The following is a 22,551-nucleotide window of genomic DNA, read 5'->3' as shown; positions in this document are numbered from 1 at the left end:
CACTTCCTGCTTTGCAGCTCACTTATTGGTTACCAGGCAGTAACCAATCAGAGACTTGGGGGGGGGGGTCACAAGGGTCATAACTGTTGCTTTTGAATCTGAGCAGAATGCTAAGGATCAATTGCAAACTCACTGAACATTTATGTCCCATGTGGCCCCCCTTATAGTCACGGACTAACTCTGTGTTAGAGAGCTGAAAAGCAGGAAGTAGTGTTCTGGCTATTATGTTACAAACCCAGTCACTCCAGCCTTTGTACATTACATTTTTGGCTAACTAACTTTATTAGAAACATTTTTTTATTTTGCACAGCCTATCTATTTACACAGTTTTTATTTTTATACTGTTTGTTTAATGGTGCCATGTGCAGATTCTGGCACTATAATTGTAGGTCTGCTGGGGTCGTTAGGGCATCACTTCCCAGTGGTTTGACAGCTAACAATTGCAATCAATAAACTCTGTGTGCAGCAGTCTTAAGGAAAACCTGAATTCCTGATATAACACTATCTGTGCCACTCAGAAATGCCTGTGATTAGCCAGGAATGCTGATTAGGCCCGAGACGCCACCGATAATTAAGTCACAAGTTCACTTTACATTAGATAGAAACCTGAGCAGTAGGGAAGAAAGGGTCTCAAAGTCTGCAAGTCAGTTTCACAAATAGATTAATTTAAAATGAATTATAGACTGTTACCACTGGGGAAAGAAACTGCTGTATTAAAGGAGGGGCTAAAGGGTCATAGAGTGTGCTCATAGTCTGTACAGAGAAATAGCACATATTGTGACTACACTGTGTATAAGGCAATAAACTCTGTGTCCCTTAAAGGGGTTGTTCATCTTTGAATGAACTCTTAATATGATGTAATTGTAGAGAGTGATAGTCTGAGACAATTTGCAATTGGTTTTTATTATTTGCGTTTTTGAGTTATTTAGCGTTTTATTCAGCAGCTCTCCATTTTACAGTGTCGGCAATCTGGTTGCCAGGGTTCAAATTACCCTAGCAACCATGCTTTAATTTGAATTAGAGACTGGAATATGAATAGGAGAGGCCTGAATAGAAAGATGAGTAATAAATGTGTAGCCTTACGGAGCATTTGGCTTTTAGATGGGGTCAGTGACCTCCCATTTGAATGCTGGAAAGATTCAGAAGAAAACTGCAAATAATTTAAAAACTATAACAAATAAATAATAAAGACCAATTGAAAAGTTGCTTAGAATTGGCCATTCTATAACATAATAAAAGCTAACTTAAACGTGAACCATCCTGACACTGTAAGAGTGTCCTGCTCAGAGAGCAGTTGGTTGCCTTGGCTTGCAGGCAAGGCAGCAGGGTACACACTACTATTGACACAACTCTGATTATGTACAGTCAACATCCTTAAAGGGGTTATTTACCTTTAAATTAACTTTTACTATGATGTAGAGAGTGATATTTGGCTTTTATTTTGTGGTTTTTGAGTTATTTAGCTTTTCGTTAAGCAGCTTTCCAGTGTGCAATTTCAGCAATTTGGTTGCTAGGGTCCCAATTACCCTAGCAACCATGCATTGATTAGAATAAGAGACTGGACTATGAATAGGAGAGGGTCTGAATAGAAAGATGAGTAATAAAAATGGTCAATTACAATAAATTTGTAGCCTTACAGAGCATTTGTTTTTTTAGATGGGGGTCAGCAACCCCAATTTGAGAGCTGGAAAGAGTCAGAAGAAGGTTAATAACTCAAAAACTATAAAAAAAAAAAATAAATAAAAAAAAATTGGCCATTCTATAACATATTAAACGTTAACTTAAAGGTGAACCACTCGGTTAAATTAAAAATGTTCAGTAAACCAAAGCCAGGCACGACTGTCACTTGTACAGAGTATTTGACGTTAAACCAGATTCACAGCACTGTGAATTTGTTCCACGGTGCCCTCCCATAACCTCAGCTTCTCATCAGACACCCCTCCTGCTCCCAGAATGGCATCTCCCATGAGCCCTTGCAGCTTATGCAACACTTACACCATGCTCTATTGTTACTGTGGCCCATGGGAGACGGCTGCATCCAAAGCACTTGAAAGTGGCCCCTGTTATGGCAGCGCTTATTTATAACCGTATCTAGCTAGCATTCTAGCTTGGGAGACAGAGAGATAAAGTCACTAGCTCAAAGTAAATCTGGCTAAACACTGAGATCCACTTGTTTGATAAGGTCGGCCTGTCTATCTCTGGCTGATATGGCCTCCTGCAAACTGAAGTGGAGGGGGATGAGCGAGTCAGGAAAAACAACATGCAACTGTCCCGAAACCGTATTTTCTTGTTCTTTACCCTACTTTTATGCACCTCTGTGCAGCTTATTGGCCCGTGTATGGGGCCCCCTGACGGGCTTCCCCGATCGAGATCTGGCCGAAAGTCTGCCAGATCTCGATCGAATGGGACATCTGTTCGCGGTCCGACCACCCGTTCCCATTAGTTAGGATCCGATCGTTGGGCCCTAGGGCCCACGATCGGATCAGCCTGATATTGCCCACCTCAAGGTGGACATATCGGAGAGAGATCTGCTCGTTTGGCGACATCGCCAAACGAGCGGATCTCTCCGTGTATTGCCACCTTAAGACAGAAAATCGTCAGGAGCAGAGGAGGAATGTACTTTCCCAGTCTGAACCACAACCAACACTAACCCACAATTTCAACTTGAACCTGCCCAACCGGTGGTCAATCCGGGGGTCAACCTGCACATCACTAGTGGGTGACCATGGTCTGGGCCCAATACATCACCCACCTGTTGAGGAAAATCTGGCCCAGCATGTGACTGGTGACATCTGGAGGATTTTTTGTTCAGATATGAATCAGGCCCAAGTCAGCAGCTAATCCGCCAATTTAAAGGAACAGTAACAGCAAAAAATGAAAGTGTCCTAAATATAATATAGTGTTGTGCTGCACTGGTGAAACTGGAGTGTATGGTTGAGAAACTCTACTATAGTTGATCTAAACCATGTAGCCATGGGGCAGTCATTCAAAGCTCAAAAAGGAGAAAAGACACAGAATACAAAGCAGATAAGCTCTGTAGTATACAATGGGATTCTTCAGAATTTATCTGTTATCGACTGTGTATCGTGTGCTTGAGTGGATGCCCCCATGGCTACACAGCAGCTTGTTTATATAAACTTTAATGGTTTTGTCTGAAGCAAACATGCCAGTTTTGCCAGTGCGGGACAACACAATTATATTGTCTTTTCTTTAAAGGAACAGTTCAGTGTGAAAATAAAAACTGGGTAAATAGATAGGCTGTGCAGAATAAAAAATGTTTCTAATATAGTTAGTTAGCCAAATATGTAATGTATAAAGGCTGGACTGACTGAATGTCTAATAAAAGAGCCAGAATCCAACTTCCTGCTTTTCAGCTCTCTAACTCTGAGTTAGTCAGTGACTTGAAGAGGGGGGGGGGCCACATGGTACATTTCTGTTCAGTGAGTTTGTAATTGATCCTCAGCATTCAGCTCAGATTCAAAAGCAACAGATATGAATGACCAGGGTAACCAGTCAGTGTAAACCGAGAGAGCTGAAAAGCAGGAAGTAGTGCTCTGACTGACATGTTATACATCAAATCACTCCTGCCTTTATACATTACATATTTGGCTAACTATATTAGAAACATTTTTTTATTTTGCACAGCCTATCTATTTACACAGTTTTTATTTTTACACTGTACAATTCCTTTAAAAACAATTTCATTTTTTGGTGTTACTGTTCCTTTTAACAAAGCCAACACAGGAGCTGAACCAACACATTTCTATGTGGGACCTGCCCTGCCAGTAGGGTTGCCAACTTTTCTGGAAAAAAAAATACAGGCCTTCCTATTTATTTATCTTTTTTCCCTATTAATAACATTGGGATCAACCATCATTTTTACTGGCCAGGCCGGTAAAATACCAGCCAGGTGGCAACTCTAGCTGCCAGTGCAAAGTATATTTAGCATTAGCAGACGCACATATATTTCACAGCCCAACTCACTAACCTTTTTCCAAATACAGGGGGGATTATTCAAAGTGTCTTTGTATTGTACACCCTGTGCCAGGTTAGAGATTGAGACCCTGTCCCTGATATATAAGAAGGTTGGGGCCCAACTAGGGTTGCCACCGGGCTGGTAAAAATAATGCTTGATGCCAATTTAATAGGAAAAACCGGCAATAATATTGGAAGGCCGATATTTTTTTCCAGAAAAGGTGGGAACCCTAGGCCCAACTCAACTCATGGTAGTCAAACCTGTACCCAGGGCTGCCATCAGGGGGGACAAGTGGCCCGGGTATGAAGGGGGGCCCGGCAGTGCTGCAGTTTAGAAAGAGCCAGCCCCCCTTGTTAGCGCCAAAGAACAACCAAACAACTGAACTCCCGAAGCGGCGAAAAGACCTGAAGCCACGAAAACAGCCGAAATTGAATTCCTGAAGTGGCGAAAAGACCCAAAGTCACGAAAGGAGGCGAAGTTGAAGTGCTGAAGCCATGAGTTCAATTCTACTGAACACCAATTTGTGTTTTTTTTTTTTTTTAATCCCCTGGCCACCAGAGTATTATTTTAATATTCTATAGTCCCCTGCCACTAATGTTTTTGTTTAAAAAAATATTTTTTTGGGGCCCCAATTTTTTTTTAACTTGTAAGGGGGCCCTGGCACCAATGTTTTTTTTAAAAAAAAAAAAAAAAAACAACTTTTATTGGCGGCCCTAGCACCAGTGTTTTTTTAAAAAACTTATAAGGAGGCCCTGACCATCAATATCTTTTTATAACTTGTGTGTGTGTGTGTGTGTTGGGGGGGGGGCTACTTTTTTAGCGCTGATGTCTGTGTGGTCTTTTTACTGTGGAGTGGGCGGGGCTTGGGTCCCAGGGTGGGTGTGGCCCAGGGGGCCCCGAAAATGTTGTTGTACGGGGCCCCATGATTTCTAATGGTGGCCCTGCCTGTACCCCTCTAGCTTTTACTGAACTACAACTTCCAGCACTCAGACATGTAATCCCTTATTGGGATAATTAACCATTAAGAAACAGACTTTATTGTTTCTATTTCGGGGGTAGAGAAATTACTGTATTAAAAAATCTAGGAATGGATCATTATCCCCCACAATATCACTGGGTTTACAAAGGGTAAGTGACTGAGTAAGTGTATCAAACAACAGTTGCACAATGACATTTATAATCCCGTAAAGGGCCCCTGAAATGTTGGAATCCCAGAGAAAATGCTGCTTCTATTCTCTCTAGACAAAAACTACAATTCCCAGCATCCCACAGCTAATAAACCTCTCGCCTGTGCCGGCTCTCTATATGACGCTACATTTCCACCACTAAAGAACTACAATCCCCAGGAGGCGTCGCGCAATTTGCCTGTTGAAGAAAATAACTTCCGGGTTGTTTCATATACGCATAGCTTTATGGGAATTGTAGTTCGACCCCTTAACATAAAGGCTGACCTATTGCTCCCGGAAGGAAAGTCTCTGCCATGTATGTTCAACAGCGATGCCGGGGAATCCGGCCGTACCGTAAGTCTCTCAATACCTGTTTGTGGTTTATTGTAATGATGCGACACAAACCGGCAGGGCATAATGTTCAGTGGGAATCCTTTTACTTCATGAGAAATTGAATACTGTTGGGTGTAGCAAGATGGCGGATGTAGATTTCCGGATCTGTGGTGACACGTGAGTGCTTGTGCGTAGTAAGATGGAGGCGTTTGATGTGGGGTAGTTTGGTAGAACTGTGATAGGGATCTTTTAGAGTTAGAAGCTGCGTCTCGATAAAGATTATGATTAACATTACAGTACCACTGTCTATAATCGGTATGTTTAATATTTTTCTCATTAGTGGAGCTGTCAGGGGCTTTTTTAGGGAACTTTCTCTGGACTACAGTGAAAACTGCAGCTTTCCAGCTGATTCTGATATCTGCCAGGTGATTTTAGTCACTTGTACACCAACAACAACTGGAAAGCTGTAAACTGGATCATTGTCATCTATAATTGTGTCCCCTTTTACACTGGGGCCGCCTCTGCGTGTAACAGCCACCCTCTATCCCCCCACATGTTCCCTTTTGTTCAGTGGTACTGTCCCATTGAAATGGGTACCATAGAGAGGTAAAAGGGAGGTCAGTGGCATTTTGGTGTCTTACCACATTACTGCCTGCCACATCCAGCCCTTGATGGTTAGCTTTGGTGTTGTAGATTGTATGGGTACAGCTTAAAGGGGTGATTCACCTTTGAGGCAACTTTTAGTATTCTATAGAATGTTCAATTCCTAGCAATTGTTCTTCATTATTTATAGTTTGAGCTATTTACCTTGCTCTTTGCCTCTTTTTTAACTTTCAAATGGGGGCTGTTGACCCCATCTAAACAAACAAATGCCCTGTAATGCTACACGTGTGTTATTTATTACTGATCTTTCTATTCAGGCCTCTCCTTGCTCATATCCAGTTTCTTATTCAAATCAGTACATGGTTGCTAGTGTAAACTAGGCCATAGCAACCAGTTTGCTGAAATTACAAAATGCTGAATTAAAAAGCTAAATAACTAAAAAAAATAAAAATAAAAAAATAAATGAAAACCAATTGCAAATCTGCTCAGAATATCATTCTCTAATTTAAAGGTGAACGACCTCTTCAAATGTATCGATGGGGAAACCCTTATTAGGAACGCCTTTAGTCCCAAACATTCTATTTATCCTGCCACATACCGGGAGATTCTCGAATATTGCTGCTTCAATTTTTTTGATTATGGTGACAGGAGTAGGTTTGCCACCTGGCCGGCATTTTACTGGCCTAGCCGGTAAAAGTGATGGTTGATCCCAATGTTAATAGGAAAAAAAGATAAATATATAGGAAGGCCAGTATTTTTTTCCAGAAATGGTGGCAACCCTAGACAGTAGAGTAGCATATATTGTATATTGGCCTAGTATGTATAAACCTAACTATTATGTGATGTCACTGTGGTGTATGATATGCTTGGCAGCAACTTCCATTATGTTCGGCTCAGACCAGGCAGACAGGTTTTTGGTGTGTAGGCAGGTATTAAATGTGTTCTAGCGCTCACACTTGATCACTTTCCTAGGGGTTGCTTCAAGCTCAGAATGGCAGTTAAGAGACTTTGCATCGGTGGGTGTTGTAATACAGATTTATCCAAAAATCCATGTGCAGGAATTAATTTTTTATCTTCTCCAGCAGTTACAAATTATTTATGTTGAGAATTATTCTCCATATTAACCTGTCCAAGAGCTGCTTACATAGGTTGTCTTAACCCAGAATGGTAAAAGTATGGGACCTTTTATCCAAAGTGCTTGGGACATGGAGTTTATCGAATAACCGTTCTTTCTGTAAGTTGGATCTTCATACCTTAAGCCCAGTAAAAAAAACATTTAAATATTAATTAAACCCAATAGGATTGTTTTACTTCCAATAAGGATTAATTATATCCTAGTTTGGATCAAGTACAAGGTACCGTTTTCTTACAGATAAAAAGGAAAACATTTTAATTGTATGATTAAAATGGAGTCTATGGGAGACGGCCTTTCCATAACTTGGAACTTTCTGGATAATAGAATAGGAAGGAGCCCGAACAGATATCTCTGCAAAACGCCTTTATTTACACATGTTTCGGGTGTGAAGCCCTTTATCGAGCTTGACACCCAAAACATGTCGTGTAAATAAATGCACTTTGCAGAGATATCGGTTTGGGCTCCTTCCTATTCTATGGATGTTCTAGTTGTACTAAACGTCTGGACGGGACATGTAAGGAAAAGCTGTGCTTAAAGGTTTGGTTGTGTATGGGCAAGCAGTTGTCGAAGAACTTTCTGGATAACGGGTTTCTGGATAACGGATCCCATACCTATACAGGACACCTGTATGTTTCATTGGTTCAGGAACTTTTGGTAATTCTGTGTCCTACCATTGGAATACCCATAAGTGAAATGAAATACCACATTCTAAACATTAAAAATCACAATGAGTATCTGTATACCATGGATTTTAGTTGGTTTTTTCCCACATGATGTATCAGCAGATGTCTGTCAGCCCAGATTAATGGAATAATAGAAATGTGGCCATACCGGTGGCTGATTGGTCAGATATCATGCAGGATCGACCAGTGTATTGCAACATCAGGGAGGAAAGGCTGAATCTAATGCAATACTAGTAAGCAAGGTGACTTTTATTCAGCCCTACTACTCAGAGCAGTTAGATATTAAGAGATCAACAAATCCCATTGCTCATTATGTCATGTCCTATTCATGAGCTGAGGTCCAGCCTCCAGTGTTGAAGGTGAAAAAGGTAATCCAGTTGAGCGAATACATTTAAAATTAACTGGCATAAGGGAAACTGCTGAGCAGAATGATGAGAGGTGAGTAGATTGAACATTGCTGGTTTAGACAGCAGATTTTGTTTGTAGTCTTGGTGACATTATTTCAGGCCAACAGTGTCCTGTAATACGTCTAAACTTCTTTATCTGTTTGGGATTGTATTCTGCGGTGTGAATGGTACCATGAAAGAAACACAGAAGCGTAGGCATATAATCATAGTTGTCCACCTGTCCCTTCAGACCATTTTTATGGCCCCAAAGTACATTTCTTTTTAATATCCAAGCCACAAATATGGTTATAGGTTGGCATTCCGTTCCCCACATAGTCTCTGCTAATTGTGTTCTTTGTCAACTTTCCTTGAGTTTTTATAAAGACGCGCATACATTCTCCTCCCTGAAGTTCAGGAAAAAAAACTGTATTTTTCCAAATACTAATTTTCATTTTGTTGTGTTACATATTTGCTGTCAGGATTGTGCACTGCTCACCATACTAACCAGTGTAACTTCAGTATCCTTCTTAATCTTACTAGCTTACAGGAGCCTGACTATTGTAAATTGTTTTTGACCCCTGTGTGATCCCTAATACTGCTGAACACACACTTACTGACGTTTGTTCTGATATACAATCAAAGTCCTTGTTTCGGTTTTCTCTCAGCAACCCTTTAGAGCAGAGACACATGCGAAGATTCACAATTGGACCAGTCCCTGGATCAACTTGTACTATGAGCTATCTACCATAACATTATATTCCCTCACTTGCTACAATGCCATCCAACCCCTTCTTGAAGCTATCTAATGTATCCATCATCACAACTGATTCCGGGAGACAATTCCACATCTTCATGGCTGTTACTGTAAAGAAAAAAAACAAAAAAAACCCTTCATAATATTTAGCCGGAACAGCTCAAAGAACCTACTGGTAAATAAAGCATCATAGAGATTGTTATAGAATGCCCTTATTTATTTATACATAGTTATCACTTCACCTCTCAAGTGCTTCTTCTCGACCGTAACAACCTCAACTTGGCCAGTCTTTCCTCAGCCTTACCCTCTCTGAAAATTCAATAATGTCCTTTGGTCTTGAGCATTGGAGACCAAACTGTAAGGTGTACTCTAGATGGGGCCTTACCAGTGCTCTGTACAGTGGAAGAATGGCCCCCTCCTCCTTTGAATCTATGTCCCTCAGGTCCGGACTGAGAGTTAAAATAGGCCCTGCCATTTCAGGTACACAGAGGCCCAATCAGCCCACACAGAGGCCCAAACAGTCCCCACCAGCCCACTAAATAGTGACTGTCTATGGCACCTTATAGCAGCCACTCTGGCATTTGCCAGAACCCACAGATTGCCAGTCCGGGCCTGATGCCCCTTGTAATACAGCTCAAGACATTGTTTACCCTTGCAGCTGCTAGCATTGCTTGCTATGGCCTACTTTATTATCTTCATGGACTTGAGGGTCCTTTCCCATCATGGATTTGCATAGTGCAGTCCCATTAAGTGTATAAGTGACTTGGATATTTTTACATCCCAGGTGCATGACTTTACATTTATCAACATTGAATCTCATCTGCCACTTAGCTGTCCAGAATGCCAGTTTGTAATGATCCTGCTGCAAGGATGCTGCATCCTGTATGGCATTAATTGGGTTGCAGTTTTGTACCATCCCCTCATTAATGGACAAGTTATATAAAAGTGGACCCATTACAGAGCCCTGAGGCACTGCACTTAGAATCTTACTCTAAGTAGAGACTGTATCATTAACAACATATCATTTTTATCTATGCGCCAACTTCTTCATTAAGCCCTTAGTTCAGAAAGCAGTCATTTGTGGGGCACTGTATCAAACGTTAAATCCAAATAGATCACATCTACTACCCCCTTTTTGTCCAGCATTTTACTTACCTCATCATAAAAAGCAATCAAATTCGTCTGACAAGACCTATCCTTCACAAAGCCATGCTGATTTTTGCTCATAATGCCATTCACCAGGAAAAAAAAAACAATGTGATCCCTTAACAAGGCTTCAATTAATTTGCCTTCCACAGATGTCAAACCTACTGGCATGTAATTGCCAGGCTGAGATCGTAATCCCTTATTAAATATTGGACTGACATCGGCTTTCCTTCAATCCATAGGCACCATACCAGATGGAAGAGAGTCTCAGAAAATCAGAAATAGAGGCCAATCTAAAACTGAACTAAGCTCTCTTAGTACCCAAGGGTGTATTGTATCTGTCCCTGGCGTCTTGTTCATGTTTTTTTTTTTTTAAGTAAAACTTTATGACCATATCCTGAGTTAAGCTCCCCATAGACGCGACGATTCTTCTTGCCGAACGACCGATTTTAGGGAAGCCCGACCGATCCTTCGAAATTATTGTGCGGTTAGTGGGATTCGAACGATCGTACATCTTACGATTTTTCGGCCGACATCTGTCAGGAAATTGATCGGCCAGGTCAAAAAAATCTTTGTCGGTCCCTAATCTATCTATGTTTGCAGGGCCAAGCAGGCAGCTCCCCTTTGTTTTCCTGGCAAATTGGTCTTTTTAGTTGATGGTAAATTCGTACGATCGTTCTGAGGAGATCGTGGTCTCACGATCAGGATCTGATCTTTTAAAAATCTCAACATCTATGGCCAGCTTTAGCCACTGACTAGTTTGCGGTGAGTCAACATTGCAGCTATGAGGTGGGTCTTGGAACGCTGACTCCTCTATTGTATACACTGAAGAAATGAACTGATTTTGCACATTTTGCCTTTTCAGTTACAACCATGCTGTTACCATTTTTAAAAGAAGCCACATTGTAACGATCTTGTTCTCTGGAACCTTGAACGATGAAAGGTACACTCAAATGCACAGGGAACCCCTGTGGATTCCGGTGTTCACTAACGCCCTTTTGGGGCCCCGGGCTTTCTTTCCAACAAGGAAAGTGCGTATAATAGAATGTCCGTAAACAAGGTACCGGTAGGATAAGACAAGACGTAGACGAGGCAAGCGGCAAGAATCTGAGTTAGAAGTCAGGCAGGAGTCAAAAACAGGAGTACAAATCACAAGAATAACGCTTCAGCAGGAACAGTAAACTGGAACCAGCTTGGGCACACAAATTTAAGACTGACCTTTTAAAGGAGTTTTGGTGGCAAAAATTCAAATCCAGCGCCTCTGGTGACATCGTAACGTGAGCATCATGATGCTCGGCATCAAACCCCAGCGTCATTCTAGATGTGGACCCGGAAGTGCGCACCAGCAAACTCGGAGAGACACGCCGGGAGGTAAGGGACTTCGGCAAACTCCTGGCGCGTCTCACACACATGCTCAACCTGCATCTTATTACTATTGATAAACTTTTTGGGGTTAGTCTTAGCCTCTGCTGAAATGCACTCCTCATTTCCTATCTTTGCCTTCCGGATTGCCGTTTTACAACATTTATTATAGTGTTTATATTCATTAAATGCAGCTTCTTTTCCCACAGACTTCGTTTTGAAATTCCCTTCTCTTCTTTCCTATTAACTTCTTTACTTCTATATTAAAGGGTTTGTTCACCTTTGAGAGTGATATTCTGAGAACATTTATAATTGGTTTCCATGTTTTCCATTAGTGGTTTTGGCGTTATTTAGCTTTTAATTCAGCAGCTCTCCAGTTTGCAATTTCAGAAAACTGGTTGCTAAGTTTCAAATTACCCTAGCAACCATGCACTGATCTGAATAAGAGACTGGAATAGGAGAGGACCTGCATAGTCCCCACCCCTATACCTCAGGCATAGAGGTGGGGAAGGTAATATTTGATTGACAGCTCCGATATTGAAAGGTCTTTATAACGGGAATGGATGTTGTAATGAAAAAAATAATTTAAGTCCCATGTTTAATTTGCAAAGGATTTTCATTCTACAGCTTTGTGTGACAGGTCCACTTTATATAATTATAAATGACAACCATTTCTGATTTGTGTTTTTAGCAGAAAACATAATGTCCCAATCTATGTTCTCAAGGGCAGCCTTTAAGGAGCTAAAATGTGCTTTTCTGAAATTCGGGTTTTTGTTGCCCCAGTGTATATTTTTGCACCAAACACGAGATATCACATGGTCACTATTACCCAGGGGTTCAATTACTTGCACATTCGCTATACATTCTGGGTCATTAGAGATCACTAGATCCAGAATAGCATTTTTTCTGTTTGTCTCTTCAACAACCCGTGCCATAAAATTTGAAGAGCTCCACCCATAGGGCTTCAGCCTCCTCCTTTATATTCGCTTTTAAATCCTGCCTACAGGGTTGCCAGGTTGGAGGTTTTCCAGCCAAATTGGGCTACTAATTTAAAGCCCATGTGGGTTTTGAAAGTACAAACTAGCCAAGGTATGGATTTGGGCTACTTTTTGGGCCTTTGGCTGGTTTGTACTTTGAAATCAGCCAAAGGTTTTTCTTGCAAGGCTGCAATACCCAGCATGCAATGGGATTAACTTGTGAAGAAGTTGGGAGTTGGGCAAAAATCTGCCGGCCATCAAAATGTCCAGAGGTTGACCTGTCTTGCCAATATTTATTAAAATTGTATATGTATTAGGGCCTTATGGGGCACCTATACCTGGGCCCCCCTCTGTAGTTACGCCCCTGGCGATGGGTGAATCTGTTCCATTTTGGTTTGTGGAAAAATATGCGAAACTGAAAATTTTAAAAAGGCGTATTTTCAAATATTAATTTTTTCACTGCACATATTGTGCTATTTTTGGGTTACTTTTTGAGTGTCTCTTGGCTAGTTTTGGGCTGGTTTTGTAGCTGGCTTTGGCTGGTTTTGAAAATTAGACCTGGCAACCCTGCCTAACAAAGGGACACAACCCTCTTCTGTGTTCTATTGCCTCTGTCCCTCCGAAACAAAGTAGTCCCTGATATTAACTGCCCAGTCATGGGACTCATTCAGCCATGTTTCAGCAACACCTCCAGTGCCAGGATCTCCAGCTCTCACATTTTACCAGTCAGACTCCTTACACAGTTTATACTGGTGCCGCAGGATAATTTTGTAAATACAACTTATTGTGCTCCCTGTCCTCATCTGTACCCCCCCCAACCAAATCTTCTCACATTTTCCTTTACAATGCCCACTATTGCACCCCCATACCTAGTTTAAGATCTCCTTCAACCCTCTAGCCACCTTCTGCCCCAAAGCAGCTGAACCGTCATCATTGAGGTGCAGCCCATCCCTGGCAAAGAGCCTGTAGAGCATCTAGAAATATATTTATAGTATTTTTACATTTGTGTGCCACAGAGTTTATACCAGAGCCCATCTGATTGGGCATGACTGCAAGATATAACTGGAAGTGCTACTGGAGCAACCAGTTAATTCTTTGGAGGGGGGGCACAGTCTCCTCTCCATTATATTCTAGCTTCCTGGTCCCTGCAAAGTAAATGTATTTGTAAGCATGGTTGCCCAGAGCAGTCTTAGTGTGGTGGAAATAGATTGTTTGCAGGTGTAAGTTGTGTGGCAGCGGAAGGAAATCAAGAAACAAAACATCTTTGGTAGGTGGCAAACCACAATTTGAAGGTCATGATCTGCCTCTAGAAGTAGTGGGGTTACCACTTCCTCCCGCGTACCAACAATCAGCTCTCCTGTTTCCATTATATGCATAACCTGACTAAAGTGTGTCCTAAACTGTAATACACACTGTGTGTAATAATCGAATAGTTTCCGTGTGTTTCTGCTTAATACGTTTCATAGTTGTCATATATCTCTAATGTTCTGGTCCCTACTTATTACTCTGTCTCGGAAAACATTTGTCCCTGTACATCCATTACATCAAAACAACCTAAAAAAGGAAACGACCCCTTTTAAGTCCAGTCATGCAGCTACAACCTGTTATTATTGAACTGTTGCTAAATTATAACCTCCAGCTTTCTCCAGAAATCAATGCTTAGCCTTGCTCTTCAATAACTTCTTACAGATCCCTGGGTAGTTTCTTAAACAATGTTGCTGTTGAACAGAATCCACATACAGCCCAGGGGTTTCTATTTGGGCAACCCAGGGAAAAGGGAAATGATGGAGACTTTCAGGCAAAGATTTTTTTTTATTTTATTTTTTTTATCGTAAAGGTATGGGACCTGTTATCCAGAATGCTTGGGACCTGGGGTCTTCCGGATAACAGATCTTTTCTAATTTGAATCTTCATACCTTAACCCTTTAAGTGCCAGCAGAATTTCACATTTCTGGTACGCGAAATGCCAGACGTTTTTTAAGCATTTGGTACTTGTTCAGTTTAACAAGGTTTTTCTGTAGGAAAACCTCCATGAAACTAGGAAAATTATATATTGTTTTTTTCGTTATAAATTGGACTTTGACATGCAAGTGTAATTTTGCAACTTTTCTGGAGATTTAGTGTGTATTTTGGGTGAAATATGTAAAAAAAAAATAAAATTATTAAAAAATTGAGTATATCTTGAGTTTTTTTTCCACAGAAAAGTTGATTTTACGAGCATTTTTTTTGTGTTTGTAAAAGCCGTGATCCTGCCAAGTCCAACGATACCAAATATGTATCAGTAACCCACTTTTTTTGTCCAGGAGTAACCCCCAAACTAAATCAGCATTTTCTAGAATTTTACACCAGAACAAAGTAGATAAGCACATGTAACAGTTGATGCAGCATAACTTATATGTAAATTTAAATTATCCCTTCAAGTTTGGTATTTTTAGAAACAACAGACCTTCAGGTTTGTAGGGGTGCTGTATTTTTTACTCAAAATTGAAATACATTTTACCAGCGCATCATGAAATTTAGAGCTTTTTTGTTGCATTTTTAGTTTTTTTCTAAAATGTAAACTTAGACGCAGGATCAAATGTAAATCTGACAAAACAACACGGTTATAAATGTTGAAACCACAGACAATTTGAAAGACAAACTTCTCATGAATAAAACAATACCCCATATGTATGGATACACATAGAGACGCAGCCACCAAACACCCCAAAACAGGAGCAATGCATAAGGGCAATTGCAGTTGAAAATCTGGGGACTGCGCTCTATGTGTACTACTTGCAGTTTTTCCATCTAAACACCCCCAAAATGTGAAATAACCCCCACAAACCATACATTACCGAAAAGTACACTTCTTCAGCTATTCAAAGATGCCATTCTCGCTTTTCTACACGGAGAATTGTGGCCGCAGTCCTTCGTAGAAGTCCGAGACTTGGCCTGAAATAAAGGAAAAAAGATATACAAAGCTAGATTTCTCCCTAACTATCCATGGTAACTACCAAAAACCTGCTCAATAACAATCTGCAAGTCCCCCTGAATGAAATGATACCCCCTATGTATGGATACACATAGAGACGCAGCCACCAAACACCCCAAAACAGGAGCAATGCAGAAGGGCAATTGCAGTTGAAAATCTGGGGGCTGCGCTCTATGTGTACTACTTGCGGTTTTTCAGTCTAAACACCCCCAAACTCTGAAATAACCCCCACAAACCATATATTATCGTAAAGTGCACTTCTTCAGCTATTCAAAGACGCCATTCTTGCTTTTCTACACGGAGAATTGTGGCCGCAGTCCTTCGTAGAAGTCCGAGACTTGGTCTGAAATAAAGGAAAAAAGATATACAAAGCTAGATTTCTCCCTAACTATCCATGGTAACTACCAAAAACCTGCTCAATAACAATCTGCAAGTCCCCCTGAATGAAATGATACCCCCTATGTATGGATACACATAGAGACGCAGCCACCAAACACCCCAAAACAGGAGCAATGCAGAAGGACAATTGCAGTTGAAAATCTGGGGGCTGCGCTCTATGTGTACTACTTGTGGTTTTTCAGTCTAAACACCCCCAAACTCTGAAATAACCCCCACAAACTATATATTACCGTAAAGTGCACTTCTTCAGCTATTCAAAGACGCCATTCTTGCTTTTCTACACGGAGAATTGTGGCCGCAGTCCTTCGTAGAAGTCCGAGACTTGGTCTGAAATAAAGGAAAACAGATATACAAAGCTAGATTTCTCCCTAACTATCCATGGTAACTACCAAAAACCTGCTCAATAACAATCTGCAAGTCCCCCTGAATGAAATGATACCCCCTATGTATGGATACACATAGAGACGCAGCCACCAAACACCCCAAAACAGGAGCAATGCAGAAGGGCAATTGCAGTTGAAAATCTGGGGGCTGCGCTCTATGTGTACTACTTGTGGTTTTTCAGTCTAAACACCCCCAAACTCTGAAATAACCCCCACAAACTATATATTGCCGTAAAGTGCACTTCTTCAGCTATTCAAAGACGCCATTCTTGCTTTTCTACATGGAGAATTGTGGCCGCAGTCCTTCGCAGAAGTCCGAGACTTGGTCTGAAATAAAGGAAAAAAGATATACAAAGCTAGATTTCTCCCTAACTATCCATGGTAACTACCTAAAACCTGCTCAATAACAATCTGCAAGTCCCCCTGAATGAAACGATACCCCCTATGTATGGATACACATAGAGACGCAGCCACCAAACACCCCAAAACAGGAGCAATGCAGAAGGGCAATTGCAGTTGAAAATCTGGGGGCTGCGCTCTATGTTTACTACTTGTGGTTTTTCAGTCTAAACACCCCTAAACTCTGAAATAACCCCCACAAACCATATATTACCGTAAAGTACACTTCTTCAGCTATTCAAAGACGCCATTCTTGCTTTTCTACACGGAGAATTGTGGCCGCAGTCCTTCGTAGAAGTCCGAGACTTGGTCTGAAATAAAGGAAAAAAGATATACAAAGCTAGATTTCTCCCTAACTATCCATGGTAACTACCAAAAACCTGCTCAATAACAATCTGCAAGTCCCCCTGAATGAAATGATACCCCCTATGTATGGATACACATAGAGACGCAGCCACCAAACACCCCAAAACAGGAGCAATGCAGAAGGACAATTGCAGTTGAAAATCTGGGGGCTGCGCTCTATGTGTACTACTAGTGGTTTTTCAGTCTAAACACCCCCAAACTCTGAAATAACCCCCACAAACTATATATTACCGTAAAGTGCACTTCTTCAGCTATTCAAAGACGCCATTCTTGCTTTTTTACACGGAGAATTGTGGCCGCAGTCCTTCGTAGAAGTCCGAGACTTGGTCTGAAATAAAGGAAAACAGATATACAAAGCTAGATTTCTCCCTAACTATCCATGGTAACTACCAAAAACCTGCTCAATAACAATCTGCAAGTCCCCCTGAATGAAATGATACCCCCTATGTATGGATACACATAGAGACGCAGCCACCAAACACCCCAAAACAGGAGCAATGCAGAAGGGCAATTGCAGTTGAAAATCTGGGGGCTGCGCTCTATGTGTACTACTTGTGGTTTTTCAGTCTAAACACCCCCAAACTCTGAAATAACCCCCACAAACTATATATTACCGTAAAGTACACTTCTTCAGCTATTCAAAGACGCCATTCTTGCTTTTCTACACGGAGAATTGTGGCCGCAGTCCTTCGTAGAAGTCCGAGACTTGGTCTGAAATAAAGGAAAAAAGATATACAAAGCTAGATTTCTCCCTAACTATCCATGGTAACTACCTAAAACCTGCTCAATAACAATCTGCAAGTCCCCCTGAATGAAACGATACCCCCTATGTATGGATACACATAGAGACGCAGCCACCAAACACCCCAAAACAGGAGCAATGCAGAAGGGCAATTGCAGTTGAAAATCTGGGGGCTGCGCTCTATGTTTACTACTTGTGGTTTTTCAGTCTAAACACCCCTAAACTCTGAAATAACCCCCACAAACCATATATTACCGTAAAGTACACTTCTTCAGCTATTCAAAGACGCCATTCTTGCTTTTCTACACGGAGAATTGTGGCCGCAGTCCTTCGCAGAAGTCCGAGACTTGGTCTGAAATAAAGGAAAAAAGATATACAAAGCTAGATTTCTCCCTAACTATCCATGGTAACTACCTAAAACCTGCTCAATAACAATCTGCAAGTCCCCCTGAATGAAACGATACCCCCTATGTATGGATACACATAGAGACGCAGCCACCAAACACCCCAAAACAGGAGCAATGCAGAAGGGCAATTGCAGTTGAAAATCTGGGGGCTGCGCTCTATGTGTACTACTTGTGGTTTTTCAGTCTAAACACCCCTAAACTCTGAAATAACCCCCACAAACCATATATTACCGTAAAGTACACTTCTTCAGCTATTCAAAGACGCCATTCTTGCTTTTCTACACGGAGAATTGTGGCCGCAGTCCTTCGCAGAAGTCCGAGACTTGGTCTGAAATAAAGGAAAAAAGATATACAAAGCTAGATTTCTCCCTAACTATCCATGGTAACTACCTAAAACCTGCTCAATAACAATCTGCAAGTCCCCCTGAATGAAACGATACCCCCTATGTATGGATACACATAGAGACGCAGCCACCAAACACCCCAAAACAGGAGCAATGCAGAAGGGCAATTGCAGTTGAAAATCTGGGGGCTGCGCTCTATGTGTACTACTTGTGGTTTTTCAGTCTAAACACCCCTAAACTCTGAAATAACCCCCACAAACCATATATTACCGTAAAGTACACTTCTTCAGCTATTGAAAGACGCCATTCTTGCTTTTCTACACGGAGAATTGTGGCCGCAGTCCTTCGCAGAAGTCCGAGACTTGGTCTGAAATAAAGGAAAAAAGATATACAAAGCTAGATTTCTCCCTAACTATCCATGGTAACTACCAAAAACTTGCTCAATAACAATCTACAAGTCCCCCTGAATGAAATGATACCCCCTATGTATGGATACACATAGAGACACAGCCACCAAACACCCAAAACAGGGACAATGCATAATATTGGGGCTGCGAATTTATATGAGGTTCTCAACTTTTCTCATCCTAAACTGCACCTTTTCTGTTAAACCCCCACAAACCATATATTTTTGAAAAGTACACTTCATTAGATATTCAAAGATGCCATTCTTACTTTTCTACACGGAGAATTGTGGCCGCAGTCCTTCGTAGAAGTCCGAGACTTGGTCTGAAATAAAGGAAAAAAGATATACAAAGCTAGATTTCTCCCTAAGTATCCATGGTAACTACCAAAAACCTGCTCAATAACAATCTGCAAGTCCCCCTGAATGAAATGATACCCCCTATGTATGGATACACATAGAGACACAGCCACCAAACACTCCAAAACAGGGACAATGCATAATATTGGGGCTGCGAATTTATACGAGGTTCTCAACTTTTCTAATCCTAAACTGCACCTTTTCTGTTAAATAACCCCCACAAACCATATATTTTTGAAAAGTACACTTCATTAGATATTCAAAGATGCCATTCTTACTTTTCTACACGGAGAATTGTGGCCGCAGTCCTTCGTAGAAATCCGAGACTTGGTCTGAAATAAAGGAAAAAAGATATACAAACTTAGATTTCCCCCTAAGTTTCCATGGTAACTAACAAAAACCTGCTCAATAACAATCTGCAAGTCCCCCTGAATAAAATGATACCCCATATGTATGCATAAACATAGAGACACAGCCACCAAACATCCCAAAACAGGGACAATGCGTAATATTGGTGCTGTGAATTTAGGTGCATGTATCCATATATCATCTGAAACTGTCCCTTACTGATGAAATAACCCCCAAAAACTAAGATTTCTTGAAAATAAACACCTTCAACTATTCAGAGATGCCATTCATGCTTTACTGCTTGGAGAATTTTGGCCACATTCTGCATTGTAGAACTCTGCTTTGGTCTGAAATAAAGGAAAAGATAGTATACAAAGTTAAGATTTATCTCCCAGGGAATTTTGGGACCACTTTATGGATCTGCATCTGGGTGCTACTACCCCAAAATATATTTCACTCACCTATTCGGATATATTGTAGTGGAGTGTCTTTGAGTTCCATCTGTCCTGTGGTGTTACGATACGAATTCCTTTGCTTCTTCCTACACTATTTCGCCAATGACAAAATCTGTACCACATTTACAAATACATTTTCCAACAGAAACCATAGTAAATTTGGCCCATAAATTATGCAAGTGTCCTAAGAAGTTTAGGAATTTAGGTGGCAACAATGAGGATTGGGGCATTAGCAGCTGAAATACTCACAAATCCAGAGATACCTAAATCTACAAAAACAAATGCAAATGTTGCTCAGAAATACAGACAAAACTATAGATAACTGCGCTGATAGACGAGCTTTTGAGGTGCCAGTAAAATAAAAGACTTGTAGCATCAGCATTAGAGATGCACATCATCCCACGTATTCATCACGCACCACAAGTTCTATCGTGTGCCCTCTCGCCAACCAGCACCTCATTTTGCTATTTACCACCAGCGCAATAGAAGTGCTATCCATAACACAACTGGTCTAAAACACCATTGCTCAACACAAAAGCTGAATGCCTAGACTAAGAACAATTGGAGTAGACACTCGCACACCCGTTGTGCAGGTATATAGCTTTGCTCGGTGCACAGTGAATGGAGGATACGGTGGCCTCCTAGTAACGTCTTGTATCTGCAGGGCAAGCCCTAGCAAAGGTTTTTACTGCGGTGGCACCACGGCAGTAAAAACCTTTGCAAGGGCTTGCCCTGCAGATACAAGTCTCGTGTGCTAGTGTGGTTTTTTGATTTAGACTAAGAACAAACCTACATACAAGTTTTTACTGCTACATTGCACTGCTCACCCAGTGCCAAATCCTATATAAAAAAATCAAAGATCACTACTATACAGAAAAAAAACTGTCATTGTTTGCCTTGTCAAACTTTTTTTTTTTTATTAACAACATCTATACCTAGTTATAAGCGAAGTAGGGACCTGCCAAAATGTTAGATCTCAATAGGGGGGCTTGAATCTGAAAAACCACTCCACAAAAAAAAAAAAAAAAAAGAAAAGTATCACTCTGCCAGCACACCTAAACAGCTACTGCTAGCATGTGCATAAAAACCTAGAGCATGCCAAGTTTACTATACAGATTTACTAAATCCTTTTACCACCAACAAACCCAGAGAGCCCTAACCTACCAACACAACACAGAATTCAAGCCCTCTCGTAGTGTACCACAGTGTGGTACACCTCAAAACAGGGTTGGAAACACAAAGCAGGCTTGCTAGGACACTTGGGACAAAAATACCGCACATCTTTTCTAACACCCCTGGAACGGCAAACCTTACAAGCTCTCTGGGCATATCTTTTATTAGGAGTTGGTGGAATTTGGGCAATGAAATGCTTACCCACCATTCGGGCAACATTGTCATTGCCAGGCATTTCTGGAACCTCCTGTACATCACCAAACAAAAGGGCAGGGAGCAGCTGCAGCAGATAATTGTAAAAACTCAATTTTGGGCCTGGTACTGCCGTTTTGTAAACGACATAAGAATTATAAAGGGCCATTTGGATCATATAAATTGCGGCTTTTTTGTACCAGGCCCTGGTTTTTCTGGTGGCGTCGTAATAAGTTTGGATTTGGTCGGTTTTATCGACGCCACCCATATGCTTACTATATTCTTTACAACAGAGTGGCTTTGATTTTGCGGGCCTATCACCACTTCTGTGTTGGACAACTACACTCTCATTGTGGATAGTAGTAAGCATAAAAACATTTTTGGTGTCTGCAAATTTTAATGCCAGGAGCTCATCGCTTCTTAGAGCATGTACTTCTCCACGTTTCAATTTCTTATCCACCAGTTCCTTGGGCAGTCCTCTGCGGTTACGCCTAACAGTGCCACAAGCTGGGGTGTCCAACCAGTAAAGGGTTCTGAATAAGGGGATGCTTGTGTAAAAGTTATCCACGTATAAGTGGTAACCTTGGCCCAACAGTGGAGTAATGAGCTCCCAGACAATTTTACCACTGACAGTCAAGTCAAGGGGACAGCCGGGGGGGTCCAAATTAGTGTCCTTTCCCTCGTAGATCATGAAAAAACTAGTATAGCCCGAGCTGCTTTCACAGAGTTTGTAAAATTTCATCCCATATCGAGCACGCTTACTAGGGATGTATTGGCGAAATTTTAGGCGCCCTTTGAAGAGCAAAAGGGACTCGTCCACACATATATTTTGGGAGGGGGAGTAGACCTCTGTGAAGCGCTGAGACAGGCTATCTATAAGGGGCCTCAATTTGTAAAGCCTGTCGTAACCGGGCTCATTAGGGGGAACAGCCGCTGCATTGTCGTTAAAATGAAGAAACCGCAGTAAAATTTGATAACGGTTTCTTGGCATAACGGCTGAAAAAAGAGGGATGGAAAGGACTGTAGTGGTATCCCAGTATGAAGCTAAGGTGTTGCGTTCTACGAGTCCCATTGCCAATGTGAGC

At 41.3% G+C, this 22,551-nt stretch overlaps 1 protein-coding gene across 1 annotated transcript in view; it reads left to right on the top strand.

The window, feature by feature from the left end:
• Positions 1 to 5,396: 5,396 nt before the first annotated feature.
• gsk3a.S (glycogen synthase kinase 3 alpha S homeolog) overlaps positions 5,397 to 22,551 on the top strand; it is a 47,637-nt gene continuing 30,482 nt past the window's right edge. The window contains exon 1 of the mRNA XM_018228118.2: positions 5,397 to 5,496. Within this exon, the coding sequence (XP_018083607.1) occupies positions 5,457 to 5,496 (40 nt within the window). The 5' untranslated portion in view covers positions 5,397 to 5,456. The remainder of the gene's footprint in view (positions 5,497 to 22,551) is intronic.

The sequence above is a fragment of the Xenopus laevis genome, chromosome 7S (assembly GCF_017654675.1).
Source record: "Xenopus laevis strain J_2021 chromosome 7S, Xenopus_laevis_v10.1, whole genome shotgun sequence".
In the NCBI taxonomy this organism is placed as follows: Eukaryota; Metazoa; Chordata; class Amphibia; order Anura; family Pipidae; genus Xenopus; species Xenopus laevis.
Note: the sequence above shows the minus strand (reverse complement) of the source record. Positions and strands in the feature narration are given on the sequence as shown.